Source organism: Xyrauchen texanus, chromosome 14 (genome assembly GCF_025860055.1).
Source record: "Xyrauchen texanus isolate HMW12.3.18 chromosome 14, RBS_HiC_50CHRs, whole genome shotgun sequence".
Lineage (NCBI taxonomy): Eukaryota > Metazoa > Chordata > Actinopteri > Cypriniformes > Catostomidae > Xyrauchen > Xyrauchen texanus.
In genome coordinates, this window is record NC_068289.1 from 46639742 (window position 1) to 46665164 (window position 25423).

The 25423-nt window shown below is 35.9% G+C and overlaps 1 protein-coding gene across 14 annotated transcripts in view; it reads right to left on the bottom strand.

The window, feature by feature from the left end:
* Nucleotides 1-10614: 10614 nt before the first annotated feature.
* pcbp3 (poly(rC) binding protein 3) overlaps nt 10615-25423 on the bottom strand; it is a 102884-nt gene continuing 88075 nt past the window's right edge. For 5 of the 14 annotated variants that reach the window (XM_052142857.1, XM_052142856.1, XM_052142863.1 and 2 more), the window contains 5 exons: nt 23610-23651; nt 19910-19988; nt 18027-18079; nt 17597-17766; nt 10615-15785 (listed from right to left, as the gene is read on the bottom strand). In XM_052142857.1, the coding sequence (XP_051998817.1) occupies nt 15731-15785; nt 17597-17766; nt 18027-18079; nt 19910-19988; nt 23610-23651 (399 nt within the window). In that variant the 3' untranslated portion in view covers nt 10615-15730. Of the gene's footprint in view, nt 15786-17596; nt 17767-18026; nt 18080-19909; nt 19989-23609; nt 23652-25423 lie in introns of those variants that run through there. The other 9 variants (XM_052142860.1, XM_052142864.1, XM_052142862.1 and 6 more) reach the window with 6 other exon arrangements.

Genomic DNA, 25423 nt, shown 5'->3' on the forward strand with positions numbered 1-25423 from the left:
GGTGCAAGTTATTACACTGTGTTAATGTAATGGGCGAATGGGACTTTTTATCCCCTTGACCCCCCAGGCTCTGCCCACAAGTCCCACGAACTTGCTATCTGCCCCCTTACCAAAGTTTTAAGTGCAGAGGCCCCTACTTAGCCAACCAATAGGGGCTTTCATCTGTTGTGGGCCATTAGGGGCGGGGCCGTACACAGACACATTATGTGCCCACTTACCAACTATTTTGGCCGCTTTGTTACCCCCGAGACCCCCAGAGGAACCCCCCCCCCGATGGACCCACTATTTGCCCCCTTACCAACGTTTTATGACCTCTATTCTCTGTATATCACAAAAAGGTATTGATGGTTAATAATTACTCAGTTATTGTGATCTAAAATACATGATGATTTACTACATTGTAAATTCAGAAAATGCAGTGTGAAATTAACTGGAATGACTTGGTGAAACAGTTTCTGACTAATTTAATTATTTTCTTGTCATTTCCAAGATTGCATGTCTTCAGTAGATCTGTCTTATCTTTTAAATGCACACTAAATGTCCTGTGAATAATTAATGTAGACGAAAACACATAATTAGTTTCCATGCCCTATTTTACCCAACATAAAAGCCAACCTTTTGGTAATTAAGAGGGTGCCACCAAAGGTAATTAAGTGTTTTTCTCCATGATTGACAGTAAAACTCATGCTAGTCCATATGTTTATTAACAACAGTGATTGAGGTGTTTAGTAATTAGAGTAACTGTAATTAAATTAATCTTTGCACTGTCTGCCCAACAAACCCAACATTATGCAATAGCCTTCCGAAAGTTAATTCTGTACAGTTTTAACTTACACTGAAAGATCAAATACACATTTAAATGAGATTTTCTATAGTAATGCACTTTTTAGCTAGATTCATAATTAATTCTTCATTATGCCTTATACTAGTAGTTATGTTTTATGTGACTTCAAATAGGTCTGTCAATACATATGGGAATACATGCACATTATTAGGTTTAAGTATATTTAGGATGAAGTCAGTTCCCAGGGGGACGGTTTTAATTCAATCAGCTGTCATTGGGAGTTGAAAGTCATACGGCTATCAAGAGATGTAGATACAATGAGACAGTGGTGCACATTTAAGAATTAGAACACCTGACAAGAATTTTTTTAGCATGACACATATTTTAGCTCACAAAGTACCTGCTGCAATTAACTGCAAAGATACGGCAGAACAGGCAATCATATGCTGTTTTAAAAAGAAAGATATTAAGAGGTACTAGATTCTTAATTTTTTATGCATAAGTCTCCTTTGCTGTGTTCTATGTGGTTGCCTTCTGGCTCAAGGAAAAAAAGCTGTATATCATGTTTCTATGATATACTGGACCCTAAATACTGTATGGGCCAGGTCCCTCTTTCAATGTAAGTCTATGTGGTGTTTTTACCTTTCTTATTGTCCACCAGGCCAAAATCATAAGTTTGATTACTTAGATAAGTAATAGCACCGCTATCCTCAACAAGCCACAGGATTTGAGGTATCGGGCCCTATTTTAAGAGCGTTATGCACAGCACAGCGATAGATCATATGCACAAAGTCAGTGGGCATGGCCATGAAGTTTTCATATTTTCGTGCAAGCATGCGCTAACTCTAGGCACAAGTGGGTTGGCAAAACCACACATGTAAAGTGCTAGTGGGCTGGGTCAAGTGCAATTTAATTTTGAGGTTCTTCTCCTGTCATTTCCCTGTCTGCGTCCTATTATATATTCCATTTTATGTCAAGCAACTTAGATATACCTAAATGAAGACAGCCCATTCATAAGAATTTTGGTAGTGTAAACAGGCTGTAAACAATGCATCCCCTGCTCTGTTTGTCGCCTGTGCTGCTCCAGACTGCGATGTATGTGATTTATATTCTCCATTGGCCTCTATGGGACTTATTGCTCTCGTCCTGCTCACCCATGACTCACCTGCTTGAAATATGCCTTCTTCTCTCCCATTGTTATTTGATTTGTAATGTTTATTTGTTATATGTTTCTCTGTACAATGTCTTTGAGCTTTGGAAAGGCGCTATACAAATTAAACATATTATTATTATTATTATTATTATGAATCCATCATCTGGTTCTGGAATATCCAAACTGAAAATGCAGGAACTGATTTTACACTCATACATCCAAGATCATTTGTTTCTCATAGAATATCTATAGAATAGAATATATATAATATAGAATATCTCAGCTCTATATATCCATACAAAGTGAATGGGTGCCAACAATTTGAAGTTCCAAAAATCACATACAGTAGGTCAGCATAAAAGTAACCTATATGACTCCAGTGGTTAAATCAGTGTCTTCATAAGTGATATGATAGGTGTGGGTGAGAAACAGATCAATATTTTAGTCCATTTTTACTATAAATTCTCCTCCTTACTCTGTCAATCTCCACTTTAACTTTCACATGTATTTTTGGTGATTTACATTCTTAATACAGATGTCCCCTACTTGGCAAGGAGAAGAATATCTAGCAAAAATGTACTTAAATATTGATCTTTTTCTCACCCACACCTATCATATAACTTTAGATAGATTTAAACACTGGAGTCTTATGGATTACTTTTATGCTATCTTTGTGTGCTTTTTGGATTGTAACATTTTTGGCCACCATTCTCTTGCAATTTGGACCTACAAAGCTTAAATATTCTTCTAAAAATCTTAATTTGTGTTCTGCAGAAGAAAGCAAGTCATACACATGGTATGAGAGTGATTAAATAATTCGATAATATTCATTTTTGTTATAAACCCATATGAACCGATATCAAATCGAAATGGAATCAAATAGAATCGATAGTTTGTGAATCGGAATCAATTTACATTTTACTCGTGATTTGTGTGAAAGTGAATAAAAGTTGGTGTTGTAGCACCTCTAGTGTTTATTCCACCACGAAATGGTAGCGATAGGTACAACGAGACACATAAAACTAATTTAGCAAAAATGTTGGTAAAGTAACATGATTCTATAAGACCAGGTTGGATATTTGAGAGCTGCAGCAGAGAGGAACATTTTCCTTAAATAAAAATCTTAATAGAAAATGTTTCATCACGCAAAGATCAGAAGACTTGGAATATAGTTTAGGTTCAATGGAAAATGTACAAATATTTTTTCTTTTTTTTTTTTCTCTGGTCCTTTTTTTGAAGACTGGCAGTCATGGTCACAATGAACTGCTGTTAAAGAGCTGTGTAAAGATTCTTCAAAAATTATTCTCCATGAAACAAATAACAGTATACTGTTTTGGAATGACATATGAGTGAGTAAATAAGAATAGTATGATCATTTTTAGTTTAACTTAATTGCATTGAATTTTCCACACACATTATGAAAAATAACTTCCTATATCTTTCCTCATTCTAACTCTTAGAACATTTAGACTTACATACAGTACCCACCCTATCAACAGCTTTTCCAAACCTCGCTCTCTGGAAATTGAGTTTAGCAGTAGATAGCAGAGCAGCAGTCAATTATTAGAAGTATTCAATGACAAAAATCCTCCCACAATGGTCAATTTTATTCAGGAAATTGAGAGCATATGGAATTTCAGATTAATACACCCACAGGCAGACAACAAACACTGGAGTTACGGACAGTTTATCATCTGTAGCCTACTGTACCTTGACTCCTCTTTTACAGAGTGAACATGTGCAGCCAAATGTATTCAGGGACTTGGGGAGGGTAATCAAGAGGCCTTTTCATTTGAGCTTATTTCTGGCTGGCAAGAAACTGAGGGCAATGACAAAGGCCATGTAAAGGTGACCTCCCATGGCGACTGTCATCGCTGCCTTCCCTTGGGTTAGAAAAAGGCCAACAAGATCAGTCAGTGATTAGCCATGCTGTCATTTTTAATTGAAGGAAAATTAATTTGAAATTTGTAAGCAATGTAGAGAACCTTCTGCAACAAAATTATAGGGGACATATCGAAGAATAAACTTTGTGCAGGTTGTCTGTGGCTCCCAAGTTGCTTGTATGCTGACCATGCGATGATTCAGGTTTAATCTTGAATTTAGCTATATGGACTTATTTTAAGGTCTGTGCAGAGAAGAGATTGGCATAGAGGCCTGTAGCCAGTGGTTGTTTTTGAATTTGATTTAGGTTACCAAGGACAACAATGCCCCTGGCAAGACAATTTCTTACTTACTAACTGCAGTTGTATGGTTGGTAATGTATCTCAAGGCACAATTTATAAACATAACAATTTATCCCAGAGCTTTGCAGTGTTATTTTTAAGGAACATTTGATTCCACTGAACCTGTGAATGCAGTTCACCTACATGTCGATTTACATCAAACTAATTACAACATTTAGTGCCCTCTAGTGGTAAGTACAAGTAAATCTAGCACATTGTGATTTGCAGGCCACCGCAGTTTCAGATATTTTTATATTTAATATCTATATTTTTTTCAAATATATTTATAATATATTTTCAAATATTTTTTAATTTGAAATTAAGTTGCAGGGCCATTTATTAGAGGAGGGCATATATTCTTTTTAACCATATAAAAAGAGTGGCATCGATTTATGTCAAATACTTCAATTAAGTCAATCAATTGAAATTAATTCTCAATTTGAGTAATTTAATTTTTTCTGATAAAAACAAGTTATCACTGCACAATAGAAACTGTGATAGAATTTATATTTCATAATTCATTTTTATTGTAAATAATTCTGTTTTAAAGAAATGCTCCAGGCTCAAATGACCTACAGCATTAATGACAAAAGGTTGATAACCTAAAATGTTTTAATAATATATTAATTGATTATACACTCACCTAAAGGATTATTAGGAACACCTGTTCAATTTCTCATTAATGCAATTATCTAATCAACCAATCACATGGCAGTTGCTTCAATGCATTTAGGGGTGTGGTCCTGGTCAAGACAATCTCCTGAACTCCAAACTGAATGTCAGAATGGGAAAGAAAGGTGATTTATGCAATTTTGAGCGTGGCATGGTTGTTGGTGCCAGACGGGCCGGTCTGAGTATTTCACAATCTGCTCAGTTACTGGTATTTTCTCGCCCAACCGTTTACAAAGAATGGTGTGAAAAGGGAAAAACATCCAGTATGCGGCAGTCCTGTGGGCGAAAATGCCTTTTTGATGCTAGAGGTCAAGAGGAGAATGGGCCGACTGATAAAGCTGATAGAAGAGCACTTTGCCTGAAATAACCACTCGTTACAACCGAGGTATGCAGCAAAGCATTTGTGAAGCCACAACACGCACAACCTTGAGGCGGATGGGCTACAACAGCAGAAGACCCCATGGGGTACCACTCATCTCCACTACAAATAGGAAAAAGAGGCTACAATTTGCAAGAGCTCACCAAAATTGGACAGTTGAAGACTGGAAAAATGTTGCCTGGTCTGATAAGTCTCGATTTCTGTTGAGACATTCAGATGGTAGAGTCAGAATTTGGCGTAAACAGAATGAGAACATGGATCCATCATGCCTTGTTACCACTGTGCAGGCTGGTGGTGGTGGTGTAATGGTGTGGGGGATGTTTTCTTGGCACACTTTAGGCCCCTTAGTGCCAATTGGGCATCGTTTAAATGCCACGGCCTACCTGAGCATTGTTTCTGACCATGTCCATCCCTTTATGGCCACCATGTACCCATCCTCTGATGGCTACTTCCAGCAGGATAATGCACCATGTCACAAAGCTCGAATCATTTCAAATTGGTTTCTTGAACATGACAATGAGTTCACTGAACTAAAATGGCCCCCACAGTCACCAGATCTCAACCCAATAGAGCATCTTTGGGATGTGGTGGAACGGGAGCTTCGTGCCCTGGATGTGCACCCCACAAATCTCCATCAACTGCAAGATGCTATCCTATCAATATGGGCCAACATTTCTAAAGAATGCTTTCAGCACCTTGTTGAATCATTGCCACGTAGAATTAAGGCAGTTCTGAAGGCGAAAGGGGGTCAAACACAGTATTAGTATGGTGTTCCTAATAATCCTTTAGGTGAGTGTATATATATATATATATATATATAGCATCTATAGTTGTATAATTTAATATTATATATATATATGGAAGTGAATGGGGCCAGTCCATAATCATAAATATACAGACAAATAGACACAATTGTATACATGCTAAAATTATTTTAGTGTGATAAAACCACTTACCTCTAATGTTACAACTTTGTAGTTATGGTGACGTAACTGGCAAATCCCAGATTTTCTAACACTAAAACATTTTAAAATGTATAATAAGATTTAACATTATATATAACATGTATAATGTAATGTTTACATCTTGAGACTTTACTTTTAATGTGTGTATTACAATGGTTTTAAATAAATGAGTGACGAGTCCAATTTATTTTATTTTTTTTGGTAATCAACATTATGCCTCAAATGTTGGTTGAACTTAACTTGGAAATGAGGGCTTTCTCTTTTATTAATACATTTTTGTTGATTTATCTTAAAACAACTTCATATTAGCTACAGTATCCACAATTATAACAACTGCATCTGAGCCAGTGAATCTGACTTCTACAGGTTACTACACTCTTATAAAATAGGTTATTTGGGGTTCTACTGTATGTAGAAACCAATAGGGTTCTTTACTCAGCTCCAAAGAACCCTTTATGCCAAAAAGGTTATAAACTCAGCAAAAAAGAAACGGCCTCTCACTGTCAACTGCTTTTATTTTCAGCAAACTTAACATGTGTAAATATTTCCATGAACATAAAAAGATTAAACAACTAAGACATAAACTGAACAAGTTTCACAGACATGTGACTAAGAGAAATGGAATAATGTGTCCCTGAACAAAGGGGGTCAAAATCAAACGTAACACTCAGTATCTGGTGTAGCCACCAGCTGCATTATGTACTGATGTGCATCTCCACCTCATGGACTGCACCACTCTTCCACCAAGGCACTTGCAATTTCCCGGACATTGCAGAGGGGAATGGCCCTAGCCCTCACCCTCCAATCCAACAGGTTCCAGGCATGCTCAATGAGATTGAGATCCGGGGCTCTTCGCTGGCCATGGCAGCACACTGACATTCCTGTCTTGCAGGATATCATGTACAAAACGAGCTGTATGGCTGGTGGTATTGTCATGCTGGAGGGTCATGTCAGGATGAGCCTGCAGGAAGGGCACAACATGAGGGAGGAGGATGTCTTCCCTTTAAAACTCAGCGTTTAGATTGCTGCAATAACAACAAGCTCAGTCTGATGATGCTGTGAAACCCCGCCCGAGATCATGACGGACCCTCCACCTCCAAATCGATCCCGCTCCAGAGTACAGGCCTCAGTGTAATGCTCATTCCTTCAACGGTAAATGCGAGTCCGACAACAACTGCGAGGACGATCAGCTGTCCATCATGTCCCCATGTAGTGCTGTGTTAGGCATCTCACAGTACGAACATTGCATTTCATTGCCTTGGCCAAATCTGCAGTCCTCATGCCTCCATGCAGCATGCCTAAGGCACATTCACCCTGATGAGCATTGACCCTTGGCAATACAGTACAGTGTCCAGTGTCCTTAAAATACAGTGTCCTGAAAAAGGGACGTTTCTTTTTTGTTTATTTACAAAGATCTGCAGAAAACATAACTCTTTTTGCACAAAAGGGTTATTTGGGTTAACAATTGCTTAATGTGAGAAATGTTTTAGCCCAGAATGCTTGTTTGAGTCTGCTGGGTCATTTTGTTTGGTTATTTTCAGTGTTGTGTAGTTTTTAACCCAACTTTGCTTGGTTAATGGTTGGGTCATTGCCACTGACAGTAAAATTCACTACAGCCAACCCAAGCTTCTGGGTCAAAATAACCCACTGCTGGTTTATCTGTGCTAAACTGGATAATACAATTTTTTCAAATGTCATTTTTGCCTTCTGTCCTGAGGGTAGTCTTTCTCAATAAAAAGACTGTATTCACTTGTATTCCTATCAGTAATTATACAGACAGGAACAACTTCTATTGTCTCACATGATCATTTTTTAAATGTAATTTGTATTACATAATACAGCTAGTTTGGTAGCTAATGTATTTCATATCTGTTAAGGTCGCTGCCTTTGCTCAAATAAGCCAGAGAGAGCGACGCGAACACGTCAAGCGAGTGGCGCGACTACAGCAGCCGTGACGCGACGCCGTTCACAGAAGTCACGCGCTTGCCGTTAACGGCTGCTTCAACGATGATGGGAGCGATCGAAATTCACGGCTATTATCGCGTCACCCTTTAGACAAGATGTGAAACGTCAATTTCCAGAGACACGAGGTAAAGCTCTTTTTCTTCGACATCACTTTGTAAACATGTATTGTCATATATTGAACAGGAACAGACAGTTGTACTGATACTGTTGCACAGGTACCATTCGCTCCTTTTGCTTCTGCCACCTCCTAAAATATATTATAACTGTTTTTTCTTAAAGGGGAGCTCATCCAAAAATGAAAATTCTCTCATCATTTACTCACCCTTATGCCATCCCAGATGTGTATGACTTTCTTTCTTCTGCAGAACACAAACAAAGCTTTTAAGAAGATTATCTCAGCTCTGTGGGTCCATATAATGCAAGTGAATGGTAACCAGAACTTTGAAGCTCCAAAAAGCAGAAAAGGGCAGAATAAAAGTTATCCACACAAATCCATGTCTTCTGAAATGATCCAGTTGGTTTTGGGTGAGAACAAACCAAAATGTAACTCCTTTTTCGCTGTACATCTTGCAGTCTCTTAGGTACGATCATGATTTCAAGCTCAATTACTCTTCCTAGTGCCATATAGCAACTGTGCATATGCGTCAAGCAGTAGGAAGTGTAATCGAAGATATTGATATTACAGAAGATATTGATTAGACCACTGGAATCGTATGTTTTTCTTTTATGCTACCTTTTGCTGCTTTGATGGGATTCAATATGTTGGCACCCATTAACTTGCATTGTATGGACCAACAGACCTGTACTTTCCTGCATATCGCTGCCCCCTTCGGCATATCGTATTTTGTTGCCCGTTCTGCATAACGCGCCGGCACATTTCAGTTTATCAAAGCCAGGGCTGGATTGGTAATTTGGCATAACGGGCATTTTCCCGGTGGGCCTACACACTTTGGGGCCGATCAGGGGTGGACTGGCCATCGGGAGAACCGGGACTAAGCTGAAATGAGCCGCCGCTTTCTGCAGAACAGGCCACAAAACAGCGCCGCGATATGCAGGACAGCATTTATCATAAACAGCAAACAAAACGTGTGAAAATCCTATTTAAAAATTTTACGTCAAGGAAATTCGGTTGAGCTGAAAACTTGAGGGCGACATTACCCTGGTAAACAAGATAAATAAATACATTTGTTGATTTATGTTATTTTATTTATTTTGACCTAACTCCTTGTTATTTGTGACTTACTCGTTTATTTCAACAAGCACAAAGAATAAAAGTCGACAAAACGTTTTCGACCAGGCCTGTAATATTCTCCACCATATCCGCATCTAGAATAAATGGGAACAAGATTCCAGCAGCACAGCATTGAATTAAGCCGACTGCACTGATATAAAGAGATTAATCAAGCTCGATTCAAGAGTGTGAATGTCAAATGTCCAAAGTCAAAGAGACAAAGTGATGGAAATGTTTCAATTTCTCAACTTGTGATGAGTTTTTGGTGTTAGTTTTATTGTCATGTAACCTACAAAAACTTTAATTACTCTGCATATTGACAGCAGGTCAATTAAATGTTTCACATACTTACAGGGATCAGCACATCCATCTTCAAATGAATCTTTAATGTGGTGTAATGTGGTGGTGGTGTAGTGGGCTAAAGTCTGATTAAAGTTAATCAGAAGGTTGCTGGTTCGATCCCCACAGCCACCACCATTGTGTCCTTGAGCAAGGGACTTAAATCCAGGTTGCTTCAGAGGAATTGTCCCTGTAATAAGTGCACTGTAAGTCACTTTGGATAAAAGCATCTGCCAAATGCATAAATGTAAATGTTTGATTTGTTGTATCCAAAAGATTTGACTCAGTTTGTCAGACCAGTGGCAACAAAATGATTCTGTATCTGCCCCAGTGCTAAAATTGTTTTACAGCTTTTCATTGGTCATTTGTTTTTATTTATTTTTACTTCATTTTTTACATGTTTATTAATCTTACTTATTATGTTAATTTATAGTTTATGTTAAACGATTTAATGTTTATGAATTTTATATAAATAATATTACTATTAAAAATGAGTCTACTCATTACTCATTACTAAGTACTAGTGCTCACTTCATATTGGGAACCCCTAAAAGGTTCTAATAGAACCTTTCCACCTGGCTCAAAGAACCTTTTAGTGTTCTTTTAATAGAACCTTTTATGGGTTCCAAATATGAAGTGAGCGATAGAACCCTTTTGGGTTCTATATGGAACCTTTTCTTCTAAGAGTATAAAGTTTCTTAAGAGTCACTAACCCATTACTAGATTTACCTAGATTAAAATACAGTGGAATATTTCAAATGTTAGATAACAGATGAAACAAAACACAAAATAATGTACTAAACAGGCATTTTTGCCCCCACATATTTGTAAATTTGCCCCAAGCCCAGGCTAATTTCTGACCCTGGGCCACAGTCACAGAAAACAAACAATCAACTAACATACAAGAGGCATAACCAAATTCAAGGGAAAAAAACAAACTTTATTCTCTCTTTTTACAAAACATTTCAAAGTTAACCTAGCCTCAGCAGTAATTTGAATCTAATATAGACCTGCAAGCAGCAAATAGTCTGACATAAAATAATTACTCTTTGTAACATCTTCAAACAGAATCATTTACATAAGCACAAACAGGTAGAGGGATCTTTTTTTCTTTTTGCTGCTCTAGTACAATGAAAAACTGCACCAACTAAATGAATGTAATGAGTTTGGATGTATACATTGTGAATGAATGTGTTATTAAGAGTTATGAATGCAAATCAAACACATGATTTGGATGAGAACAATATCACGTGATGTCTTTAGGCCAGGCAAATATGAAACATGAAAAAATATAAAAGCGGTTTGCAATGCCTTTCATTGTTTCCACCAAACAGTTAACCTCATTTCAAACACGTCACTGCAGTCCTATACGGACATTTATTTTATTGCATTTGTGAAATAAATGAATAGTAACAACAATAGTAATAAAAAATAACAGTAGCTTCCATTGGTAAAGCATTCTGCTACTGAAAAATGTCACAGTTATGCATGCTGCTATTTGAATATTAATATGCCTCTGTACAAAGATCTAGAGTACAGCACATTATGGACTAAACATAATAACATCAAATAAAACATTCCATACAAGTATCACAAGACATAGTCTTGTGTAAACATACAATCTAACTTAATGTTTAACAGAGTCTAAGACACTGACACAAATTTTACATTTCAAAGCAGTGCAAAACATTTGCTAAATGTAACAACAAAAATATGAACGCCTAATCTAAAACACCAAGAGAACGTGTTGTATAACTCCAGAATAAATTCGTCATTTTAAAGCAACAATATGACATTACTTTGGTCATGTCTGGCTGGCATAACATGACCATGTGCATACGTGTTAAAATTTCAGTATTATAAAAGTTCTGTGCTCATAGATTACAATTCGGCTAATCGTAACTAAAAACGGTCGATTAATCATTTGATTTGGCTGAAGTGCGATACTGCTTCAACAAATACCAAACTAAGTATAGAAATATACAATACAGCTTTAATGCCTTGCAAATGCATGCCTTAGAACCTGATTACCTCAGTGCGAATGCATTTCCTGTTATAAGACTGGGAAAGTACAGTAAATCGTTCCTATATGCATCATTACATATTCTCAAGTGAATACCATGCAATTGGAAAATGGCCATAGACGTAACCTAGAGGATCAATGTCTATTCAATAACAAATCACATGTTGAAGCAGTGACATTCAACTTTCAGCCTTAATATCACATTGTTAGACTGTTAAATGTAGAGAAGGAAGTACATATTGATTGCTGCCACTGAAAAAGTTCAGATTTGGATAAAAAGGTAAATCAGTATGACCTCTGATTGGTATGCAATCTTCAGAAAAAACTGGGAAAATGTCCAGAACCTAAGCATAGGGCTTCAATAGCGGAAAAAAAAGAAACAAACATTTTGGTGTGGTGAAAGTGTGTATTTCTGTACCACTAGTGGCACCAAACTGAACTGCAAAAATGACTGTTTTCAAACAAGTTTCAAACACTAGTCTATCTTTGCTCTGACAAAAAAGTTTGTCCCACCCCAAACTCATGGCATAGGTTGAACCAATGTTGCTTTGTCAGGCCGATCAAACAAACAGATTGCACTTTTTGCTTGGTGCCACTAGTTACATACTTAGCATTTAAAAAAACGTGAAACTAATTATAAATAAAATAAATTATATTTGAAGGTGCCAATAGGTGGATAGTGTATAGGAAAGAGTCTCTATATGTATCTAGGTGTAAACAGCCTGTCTTATTTATAATAAACCACAGCGTAATATGCAACATATATAGCCTAAAGTCAATCAAATTAGAGTTTTGCATTTAAGAAAAAGATGATTGCAACTTACAACTTAGAGACCAGTAAGGCGCCTTCAGCAGGATGCGACATATACAAGAAGCATGGGTAAAAGCAACAATAATAAAAGACACAGTGGCTTTAATTGAAAATAAACCACTATCATAAAGAAACAATCATATTTAAGAGCAAGACAGACCAGAGTGTTTAGTCTGCCAGCACATCTTAAAACGACTGTTCACCAAAAAAATGAATATTCTGTCATAATTTATTCACCCTCATGTTGCTCAACACCTGTAAGACTTACTTTTCTTCTGTGGAACATGAAAAGAGATTATAGGCAGATTGTTAGCCATAGTCACCATTCACTTTCGTTGCATCTTTTTTCTTCTTCATAAAATGAAGGTGAAAGGTGACTGAGGCTAAAGCCCAAAGTATACTTCGGTCAGGATGTGTGACGCAAATCTCGTCATCAGAAGAATGTGAGCACTTAACAAGCGCAGGGAAATTTTTCCTAACCGCGCGTCCTTGAACGAGCAGAATGCACATGCGCCTGCAGTTATTTGCAATATTTAGTGGTGCACAAGGTGGCAACACTTACATTTTTAGCCGTTTCTGTCACAAAGAAACGCTAGAAGATGTAATCGCCCCTAAACATCAGTAGATGAAGGTAAAAACAACAACAATGGATGTGCAAGTCAAGAGAGCGTGTGTGAGGAGGTCTGGAGGTAACTACATTTATATATCTCGAGTCTGAAGGAATATAAAGACATTTGTATGGGTCTAAACTCATGAGGAGAAAGTCCGGTGTCTATAGCAGTTGTAGCCTGTGTATGCGTGCACAGTTATATGGAGTATACTTTGACAGACTTGAATTCGACTGTACGCAGACGCTGAGCGTTCACGTCAAAATGGAAGTATACCTAGAGCTTTACAATGCGCATAACAACAACCTCTGAAGTTCTACTGAATAAAGAAAGTCATATGGGTTTGGAAAAACATAATGGTGAGTAAATGGTGACAGAATTGTCATTTTTAGGGGAACTGTCCCTTTAAATTCTGGCCTAAACCCGTGAACATTCCAGATCCCAAGATACAAATGATCCTGCCTTACAGATGAGGTGGGCTTGGGACAATTTAAAGCATTCTGTTGTATTGCCATGTATCAGAAATACACCCTTGGCAGCTGTGTCGACTGTGTGTGCATGTTTCAAAAGCTGTCAGTGGAGAACAACGTTAAGTCTCATTTGATGCATGCAATGCTAGTGCATGTCTTTTTTGTTTGACTGACTAATATGGTTTTCGTGAGAGATTGGAGAGCAGTGTGAAAAAACGTTGTCGCTGAATGCTACCATGGAGACCGTATAAGGCAGACTTCATTATCGGCAAATCTGTATTCACTTCCAAAGGAATAAAACCCCCTATTTGCCATACTACTGCAAAAACACATACATTTATAAATATATTCTAAAAATAATTCTGCTGTAATATATTAAATTATTTAAATAAACTCGGATTGCGGGCTGAATTTAAATGTCTCAGCATGCAGTAAAGCTGTGAGCTTGTTTAATTAGTTTTTTCATCGTTTGTGTTGTGAAAGTGAATACAAGCGGCTAATAATGGATTCGCTGTGTTACTCAGCATGCCACAATGACAGATGCAAACAAAACATACAGGCGTAGGTGCAAACATTCCAACTCCATCAATTTGTTTCATTATTCATGTATGATCTGTTTTGAGGTACGAGGTAAGCAAAGCCCTGTGTTTTCAAAAAATCAATAAAGCATAGGACTGCTGCTTAAAAATGACAAATTCAATGTGATTTAAAGTTATAGTTCTGATGACATTTACACACCCTCATGTTTTTTCAGGCCTGTAAGACTTTCTATCTTTTTTTTTCTTCCATGGAACGCAAAACAAAATGTTAGGTAAACTGTTAGCCTCAGTAACTGCACATTTTTTCCATTCCAATTAAAGTTAATGGTGATTGATCTAATTTTGTGTTCCATGAAACAAAGTCATTTGAGTTTAAAACATGAGGGTGAGTTAGTGACAACAGAACTGTCACTGGCTCCAATTGGCTAAACAATCCCTTTAATGAGAGATTGTAAAAATGTATGATTTCAGATTGGCTTGTTACATCAGTGCAGACCACATCATTGAAAATGAACTGGAAAACATAGAAAAGGTGAATTCACAGTGAAAGCTATGGCAAAACAGGATACCAGTGAGTGGCATGAGGTACTAGAGAGTCAAAAAACGTAAAGTGTACTTGAAAAGAAACAGGTAATAAGTAAGGATCATCAGGAGCACAACAAAGGTCAAGTAGGAGGGAGTTCTTAAATATTTGCACATTATAGAATATAAATGAGTCATTATTTCTGAAAATACAGGACAGCATAGTACAGATAAATAAAGAAATTAGGTGCAATGCCATTGGCTCAAGGGTCATGTGATGCAGTGAAGGATCATGGGAAGAAATTAGAGCGTGCCCATTCCAGTGACCTCAGACGTCAGCCTAGAATAATTAAAGGAAGAGGGAAAAGGGGAAAGGTAAGGAAAAGATAGAAAAAATAGAAAACATAAAATAATTCTGAAAGCATTTGACACTGTACAATAAAGATTTCCGCTTTGTTCCTGCATAACAATCATGCACTTCTTTAGATTCTGTCAAGATGGAAAAATCAAACTCTTGTCATGTGTGAAATAAAATCTTTTCCACCTCTAAAGAAATGCCAACATCTAAATTTTTTTGTACTTTGTCACAACATCCTTGTACATTTGCATCACTAGCTCCTTGCCAACAGCATTGCTAAAAAGCAATCAGATGCAATCCTTTTAAATCTATTGCATCTTTTTAAACAATTTTATGCTTTTATGACAAACTACAAGACTTATTCAGCAACCATACTCAACTATTCTAACTGATTTTAAATAATAAATAAATATACAACGAGATTCAGCATGCTAAAACACTACACTGAAACATTGCATAACATGAACAAATCATACTACATGTTTCCTGCGTTTCATTGTTTGTTGGTTGTTGTTCATTTTATTTTTTTTATCAAATTTTTTTGTAATCCGTCTACATGTGTGTAACTACTGATGAACTTGACCATGGGGTTTAAGGGTAAGGTTGGTGAGTTCTAAGGGAGGAATGTATGTAAGGTTTATTGGAAATCGGCTGTTGGTAGCTTCAGATAATGAAAGCAGTTTGGGACTTCAGGATGTTGTCATTGATGAAGGGTCAGTCCACATGGCTGCCACGTCTCTGAACCTGCCATCAGAACCGTGGGAAAGCAATATGCATTAGTATCGCCCCGGCCACTACTCTGTTAACCTCATATCAAACACAAGAGCAAATCTGTAGCTATATGTGTCTGATACTCTGAACATATTATTAGTACAACATGACATCAGAATAAGGTTGAATTTTGTATGTGCTGTGAACCCTGTACAAAGTGATAAGACTGAATAGAGCACCACATCTTTTAAAGGAGCTTTTAAAAGATTTCAATCTATGAAGACTTCATGAACAGCATAAAGGCATACAATGTTTGTTACTGCAGTTTGGAAGAAAACAGCAAAATTTCAATTATTTTTAAATAGGACCGTAAAGAATGCAATTCTGAACATGTTTACATGCACACTCTTACACTGATTACCTCTTCAACTCTAGGGGCTCTATGTCGCAAAAAACGTTTACGCTTAAAATGTTGAAGTGTCTTAATACATAAGTTAGGCATATGGGGTATCCTTTGAAAGTGCATCACTTCTGCATTAATGTTAAATAAATTAACAAAATAAGGCCTGAAAACATTCACATCACAAATCAGCACAATCTAGAGGTCATATATCGTATATCAGATGTCATATATCAAATGAAAGCTCTCATTCTCAGGAATGTGATTATTATTTAAATTAATAATTAAATTATAAATAAAATTATATAAATTAAAATTATATAAAATCAGTTTGTTGATCTAATACCACAGTTACAATTACAAAGTGAAAATTGATATCTGTAAAACATAAAAGCCCCAATTAGCTAAAAAACTTTATATCTGCTTTTACATTTTCTAAAAAGTTTTTTTTTTAAATAGCAATTTTTTACTTGTCTGTGAGCTTGCTTGTGTAAATAATCAAAATATATGGTTCAGCAAAAAAGCATGCTAAACAAATCATAAGATAGTTATCATCACAAAGGGCAGGATCTCAGCTTTCTAATGACACCTAAATTGAGCTTCTAGTCCACTCATAGGCCGAGATATTAGAAGAAAGGTGCATGAACTAAAAATAAGACTGAATGTCTATGGACGAGCACATCTGTAAGGGATAAAATTTGTTAGAGCGCCACCTACATTTCAGATCTGCATTTTGTGATGGTAGGTGAAAGAGGAAAAAATATATTCATCATAAGATTGTAAACATATACAATATTATTTGTGAAATAATTTAGTTTTTTTTTCAAAAAAAACAAAAGCTAATTTTTTGGCAGTTAGTCTACGGTAGTTGTAAACGGTGAGCTTTTAAATTTGATTGTAAAAAGCCCCAAAATGCCTCAGAGTTTTCCTGCATTCTTAATGGCAAATTCAATGTGTGCAAGTATTGTGCGCATGCCTCTTTCACGTAGAAGTGGGTTTCTAATGTTGTTGTTTTTTTAATAAGCTAATTTTAAATTGTTGTCAGCATATTGTTGCACATGCTCAATGTCAAGTCAACATGAAATCAAAATGGATCCTGTTTACTTTATTAACACTGTACATGTTTCTAGTCCTGTTGTGCATGATTCATTGGTCCACATTATTCTTAATGAAAAATGTCTTTTTAATCTTAGGGCAAAATGTCATAACTTGCTCCATATCTGAAACAACTTTTCTTTTCCGTTGATGTCACAAATTGACTTTCTTTCAATTCTTCCTTATAACCACCTGGCTCCATTCTCGTATGTAATGCCTACTTTTTAAGAACTACTTAATTGCCAATGGTTACAATCAAGTCCCACGCTTTGGGTTACGATTTGCAGTTCATTATGACTTAAAAGTGATTATTCCTGGGTTCCTTACTCATGGATGAGGTATAACTTACCTTGCGTTGATGAGGTACTGGGCAAGGCTGATGTTGGCGGGGGTTCCTGTAATGGTGATCTGGCGCTCTGATGACCCTTCCATGGCATTAGCGATTTTGATCTGTGCTCCAGACATCTGACGGATCTCGTTGATTTTGGTTCCCTGGCGCCCGATTATGCAGCCTATTAGCTGGGAAGAAAGTGCAAAGGTTCTTAAAAGGATAAATAAAAGAGTGATTTGTGTATTCATGTCACAGAAGTATTTTTTAAGTATTCACAATAGTGTTGTTGAGTATAGGAAGTATGCTAGAGTCTTGTGACAGAGTATTTTTTTTTCTTCAGAATTTAACTTACTTATAAGATAATTATATAAGAAATCCCATTAGCATTCCTGTAGGATTTTTGACAAGGGATTGATAGTTAAAATAGAACATCGAGCTCTGTACTCACATCATTGGGAATGGTGAGTTCATGAGTACTGGCCGGGGGACTTGCATCCAGACCTGGATCAGAGAGCAGAGGGAAGGTCGAAAGACAGCCTTGGATAAACAGCATTGCATACACACTCTGTAAGGAGCAAACTGAGCTTTGGAAAAACAGTGGCCTAAATGGTCCTGGTCCAGAGTGCAAGCAAGGCAACTTAGTCCTCTAGAGAGGACTTTATAATGGAAGCCTTTTTTCATCTTAAACTAGCCTTAATATCTCTAGTGGCTCTCATATCTTCTCATCTGGAAAGTCAAAGTTTCTGGTGTCCTTGGTCTGACACTCATATATATTAGATATGTATTAAATAAGCCTATGATATATGAGATATATGTGAATAGCAAGATATGTTCTAATTAGTACATGGGACTGGATTTGCACTGAATAACAGTTCAAACTGTGCTAGTAAGAGACAAGAGCACAGAAGATCTGAAGTGTTTATCAAGATGAATACATTATTCATTGCTTTGTGGAAGATGTGTTGAGGTGTTTATAAAATGAAAACACTTATATGCTTCTCTTGAGCCATTTTCTGAAGGGCAGGAAATCTTGCATAGAAATCAGTAGCTTCTTTCGAGTATAATATTCTATACCATTAGTTCCCTGTACATGACAATGTTGCTAAGCCAGAAAATCTTACAATCTTTTATCCTGACACAGAGATTTTGTTCTGTATAAAGTTTAGTAGAATGCTTCAAATAAAGTTTACAAAAACATTGTAAGGTAAATTGTTGTTCTGTTAATATAGCACTGAGCTGTGAGATTTTTGTTTCCTTAAAGATTAAATAAAAAAATAGAGTGAGCAACAAAATATCAAACTAAAACTTAAAAAAACGTCTGTTAAATGAATACATTTAACTAAAAATAAATAAATAGTTAATTTAAAAAAATAGATAAAATAGCAAAATGTCAAAACAAAACCTTTAACTTAATTTAAACGCACTGAAAGTCAAATAAAATATAAGTTTAAATAAAGTTTGAATAGAGTAGCAAAATATTAAACTAAACCTTAAGCTTATCTTAAGTAAACTTAAACTAAAAACATTTATTTAAATAAATAAGTTAAAATAATTAAATAGTGAATAACAAAATATTAAACAAAAACTTAGACTTAATTCAACTTAAACAAAAAATAAAGTAAAATTTTAAATAAATGAATAAATAGTGAGTAGAAAAATATTAAAGTAAAACTTAAACTTAACTTAAAAACACAAAAAATAGAGTAGCAAAATATTAAACTATAACTTAACCTTAAACAAAAACTGTAATTGAAAAAAGTGTAAATAAATACATAGTGAGTGTAAAATATTAAATTATATAATAAAAATATAAAACTTAAACTAAAAATTTAATTAAATTAACTTTAAATAAACAGTGAGCAGAAAAATATTAAACTAACTCTTAATTTAATTAAACTCAAACTAAAAATAAAATACAATTTAAATAAAAAAGTTTAAATAAATAAATAGTGAGTAGCAAAACATTCAACTAAAACTTAATTAAACTCAAGCTAAAAATAAAATTAAAATAAGTACCTTTAAATAAACAGTGAGCAGCAAAACATTCAACTAAAACTTAATTAAACTCAAGCTAAAAATAAAATAAAATTGAAATAAAAATGTTTAAATAAATAAATAGTGAGAATCAAAATATAAAACCAAAAACTTAAATTAAAAATAAAATATAACTTATAACTAAGAAATGCCACAAAGTGAAGAGCAACCACCACGGGCATGTCATGATGCTTGACATGGAACGAGAAGGAAAGTGAGATAGAGAGAGAAAGAAAAAGAGAGTGTCTCTACAGGTACAAAGAGAAGGAAACTTCGAAAGGGCTCGTGGGTACGTACCAGGGAAAGCAGGGGTGGTCTGTCCGAGGGGGGTAAAGGGGGTTTGCTGCATAGCCAACTGGTGGAGCTTGGTCAACTGCTGAGGGTTTGGAGGGACAGTAGAACTAAGAGGTTATTGTTATAAGACAGGTCACACCAAGAAATCAAGAAACTAAACTAGAACAAAGAAACAAAGAGGAGAAGAAGCCATGACACACTGTGGTGGAAGAAGAGTAAAAGAGAAAGCTAAAGATAGAAAGACAGAAACTTTAGTAGGACTTGGCCTGAGTTGGTGGGTTAAGCTCAAATTGCTATGTTTACAAAGGCTGGTTGATTGACTCTTTTTAAGCCCAGTGTTAAAAACGTTACTAACCAATTCAACCTTAGCAAATCCGCCATATTATCAGAAAATCTGCCGATCTTTTCTAATGTAAGTCTATGGAAGTCCTGCTTGATAGTTTTAAATGGAATTTTATATAAATAATCCAATAATACAGTGAAATGTTATTGCACTAATTCTGACACAAAGTACCCAAAGAGGATACACCCTGTATTTTTTCCAACTCTTTAAATAAATCTTTAGAATTAAATTGCCCAAATGAACATATCATATCACATCAGTAAAGACACCTACATATACTCTACGGTAAATTAATGTGAATGACCAAATGTTAATTAATTGACATATTAATTCTTGTCATAATATATAGAGAGAAAGATAAAAAGTAAAGCAATCACAATGAAATAGTGAGTACGTTGTAGAAATATTAGGAGCAGTTCTGTTCATAAAACAAATTGTATCACTTGTAATTGGAATCAGATGAGGCTCTTCTCTTTTAAGTTGATTTTCCCAATTTTTTTAGCTCTGTTACTGCAACATTTAGTATGAAAAATAATAACACATTTATTTATTTTTAATTAGTGATTTGTAAATTTTATTCACACTTTGCCATATTGAAATCCCAACAACTACACATTATATGATGTTTACCTTGTGCATTTAATTTAATCTTCTTTAATGTACAGTAATTACAAATCAGATGATTGCAGCTCGCTCCAAAAAGTTGGGACAGTCGAGTGTTTCCCACTCTGAAACATCACCATATCTTCTACTAACACTTAAACGTATGAGCACTGAAGACACAAGTTCGTTAAGTTTAGAAAGTAGAATTTTCCCTCATTCCTCCATAATGCAGGTCTTCAACTGCACAACTGTATAGGGTTTTCGTTGCGGTATGGCGTGCTTCATAATGTGCCACACATTCTTAGATGGTGACAGGTCAAGACTGCAGGCAGGCCAATCTAGCACCAACACTCTCGCAATGCAGCCATGCACTTGTAATCTGGGCAGTATGTGGTTTGAAGTTGTCCTGCTGGAAAATGCAGGGACATCCCTGGAAAAGACTGGATGGCAGTATATGCTGCTACAAAATTTGTACATATCTGTCAGCATTAATGGCGCCCTCACAGATGTGCGAGTTACCCATGCCATGGCCACTGACACACCCCTGGCTCATACAGACACTGGCTTTTGGACCTGATGCTGATAACAGCTTGGATGGTCCTTTTCCTGTTTGGCCCGGAGAACTCAACGTATTTTAGTTTTTTTACTATTTGAAATGTGGACTCGTCAGACCAAAAAACATGGTTCCACCGTTCTACTTTCCATTAAAGATGAGACCGAGCCCAGAGAAGTTGACAGAGACAGTGTTGATGTAGGGCTTCTGCTTTGCATAGTAAAGTCTTAAATTGCATCTGTGGATGCAGCGGTGAGTGGTGTTGACTAATAGAGTTCTACTGAAGTAATCGCAAACCCATGTTCATGATATCCATTACAGATGAATGACGTTTCTTAAGACGTCACGTCTGAGGGATCAGAGATCACACACATTCAGAAGTGGATGTCGTCTTGCCCTTTATGCACACAGATTTGAACAATAGTTTAACTCTATTTTGCACCGTAGAGAGTGAAATGCCCCAAATCCTTCTAATTTGTCTTTGAGGAACATTGTTCTCAATTTGCTGGATTATGTGCTGAAGCATCTGATGTCACATTGACAAGTCTCGAACGATCCTTGCTCCTGAAGAACTAATGCTGTTTTTGGAGGCTCTTTATATACTATGACTCAACTGCCTCACCTTTTTAACATCTCCTGTTTCACATCGCCTTGTTAATTCAACTTATTCAGTCTTATATTGCCCCTGTCTAAACTTTTTGGTGTGTGTTGCAATCATCTGATTTGAAATGACTGTACATTTTCAAAAAACAATGAAATTCACAATGTAAAACATCACATAATGTGTTGTTGTAATGATTTTTCATACTGTTCCAAATTCTTCGGAATTGGGGTTGCACATCATTCAATAATCTCACGATTTCTTTAAAGAAAAATGGCAGATAAATTTGCTTTGCAATATCGCACTTCATTCCAGCCCACATAAGAATAATATGTATAAATGTTTTACCACTTTATGAGCACATTTTATTAAAATAATTGCACTGTTTAAGGAAATCTCCAACTCATTCCTATAAGAAGTTCTGTTAAGCTTGTCTGAACAAGCAAGCAATAGAAACCCAAGGAGAGATTAGCAAAGCAAGGAAAGAGAGTGATTTAGATGAGGAGGTGATTAAACTTTTGGCCAAGACTAAAATGTCCTTGTTTCAAGATCAAAGGTGAGTTTAGTTTGTGATATTATGTAACCTGTGTACCAAGGCTGGTATTAAATACATGAAGTGGCGGCGTTATTACCAAGAATAATTTGTCCCTAACACATGCACAAACCACAAGTATCCATCAGGGATATGAAAATGTAAGCGCTTTAGCAACCTTGAGAGAGGGCACACTCCCTTCGTCCATCTCAACCTCCCTGATAAAAAGTCTTTAAATAAAAGAACACCAATGGAGGGTGCTGTGTACATACTGTAAATCTGAGTTTAAAGGAGTTTTAAAGGGATGTCCATCCTCGACCTGAACAATTGCTGTGTCAGCCGAAGCCTCTGTAAGCATCAGTCACTGCCTAGCCTAAATTAAAAGATCTGACACATGGCATCTCTTCGTCTCGCTGATAGATATTCATTTTGATTATCTATGATGAAAACGTAGCATTATGAAACCATCCGGATCGTGAGGGTGTTTCCATTTTGATTAGGTAATTCAATTTGTTACGAGTTTAATTCAGTACGTAATTCTGTGTGGATAATGAGTCTCATTCACTAACTGCGTATGTACGTATTTGCGTCTAACCTGTGTGTGAACATTTTGAAGCAGTAATCATAATTCATCTTATATGGAGATCGTTTGGGCATGTATTTCGCTAATGATTAACTTTGGGCATGTACTTCCTAATTCAGAATGATCTGAATTCATCAACATGAGAATGAGGGTAAAAAGAAATGTATATATTGCATGGCAAACATTCTGGGTGAGAACCTTTTCTGCACACAATTATTAGTGAATGTGACCTAAAGGGTGCTAAATTTCTCCTCTAGAAAATGCCAAATGTCGTCATTTCCCCCAACAGGCCAAGTCCTTAGAAGTTTGGTTTACATTTGGAGGGCTGAGAACAACTTCAAATTGTAATGTGACAAAAATTACACATCAGAAACGTCATATTAATATTACTGCTTAATATTAATAGAGAGGTCCAGGCTGAAAACTACATAGCCATGCAAAATGCTGATGGTGCTAAGGAGGGGAAGGGGAGGGAGTTGGAGACTCACATCTGGGTGTGGAATGGCATATTGTCCCTGAATCGTGTAGGCCTGTGAAGATGGGGAAAAAAGGGAAGAAAAATCCAATCAACATTTTCACAAGCTGCAAGGCCCATTAAACAAGAGATAACTGATTTAGGACCTATTCATATTTTACAGGAATATGTGATATTTAAGCAGAACTTCATTAATGTAAATAATTTCAAATATTATTTATACAATAATATGCAGTGATTTAAATATTCGGTACATTTAACGGACACTTTTATCTCTCATTTCTTACCTGTATGTATGTGTACATGAGTGCATATATATAAATGGTACGGTATGTATATTGAATTGTCTGCAAGTTACATACAAACACGTTCCATGGGTAAATATAATCAACAATTAAATAGAAGCTATTTCTGACTAGTTTAAAAAAGATGAATAGATAACATCCTTCAAGTTTTGTATTTCAATAATGTCATAATATTCAGAAATGCATATCAGGCAGTATTATATTTTCAGAAATGTCTTCATTTCCCATGTCCATGTTTTATAGGACTTGAATTTAAAGTGTGACACTAATAGTTATGTCTAATCCCAGGTGCACTCAGAATTTTTTCCTCAATAAAAAAGATTTACCCCAGAGAAATGAATAGTACATGAGATCAAGATTATTTTGCATGGAACTGGGCTGCCTTAATGGGACCAACACATTGAGATTACATGGCCAGCCAAATACTACTTATTTTTATCTAAGTAGCCCCCCTGTTATTAGACATTGGAATAAATGTATACAATAACATTAGTAACTGAAAATGGCCAGCACAACATAAACAGAAAATAAAATACTGAGTGCAACTTCAATTTGGAGGTACTTGTTGTAAGTAGAAGTCATTACATGCTATCTATGGTGGTGTTGGATGAAGTGCCCGTATATGGGTTATGTTGAAAAGTTGAAATAATGCAAGCTTTTTAAAGGATATTATTATTCATCAAAGAAAAGTTAGATTTGTGGAAAAAATATTACAAACACAGTGTATTTTGTGCTGGTTAGCGAATGAGTGGGGATGACTTTGAAAACCATGTTTGATAGCATATCCTTTTTACATTTATAACTTGACATTTCAAGTTTTTTGGAATCTCAAAATTCTCAAAATCTTTAAAATTCAGGTCGACACACATTGTTATTTTTTTCTCTCACAGCATCTAATTGTGATTCACTTTGAAAATCTTTGAAAATATAAGAAGGATATTATATTTGCTCTGGGAGGGAGGAGTTTGTTTCGCAATGAGAGTTTGCAAATGATACATTGTGAGACTGGTTGTGTGAACAACATTAGTTTATAATTAAAGCACACTTAAAGTAGCTATAACTTATTAACTGCCATCTAAAGGTGAAGTGTGTAATTGTTTGTTAAAATACTTTCTCCTACCATAGTTTAATATGCAGAGACAACTACTACAGTACAAGTTAGCAATATGTAGGTAGGTTGACTTCACAAAGAGAGTAACCTCTGTAGCATTTTCAAAACATTGCTCTGTTTGTTGGGTCACTGAGATGTGTCAATTCTGGCTAAACCAAAACTGAGGAAATTAAGAATATTATTATGCAACAGTAATATGTATGTTTATCCCAATTTATGCACGTTCATGCATCCTTTTCTGTGCAATTATGCAAATATTGTGACAGGTCTAGGTGCAGAAATTACTCACTTCACATTTAAAGTGCTGCTGCACATATTTTAAGAATACACTGAAAATATGTAATGGCAGAAGACCATATTCTGCACTTTATTGCAGCCATTTGAGGGCCAATCAGTGTGCTCATTCACAGT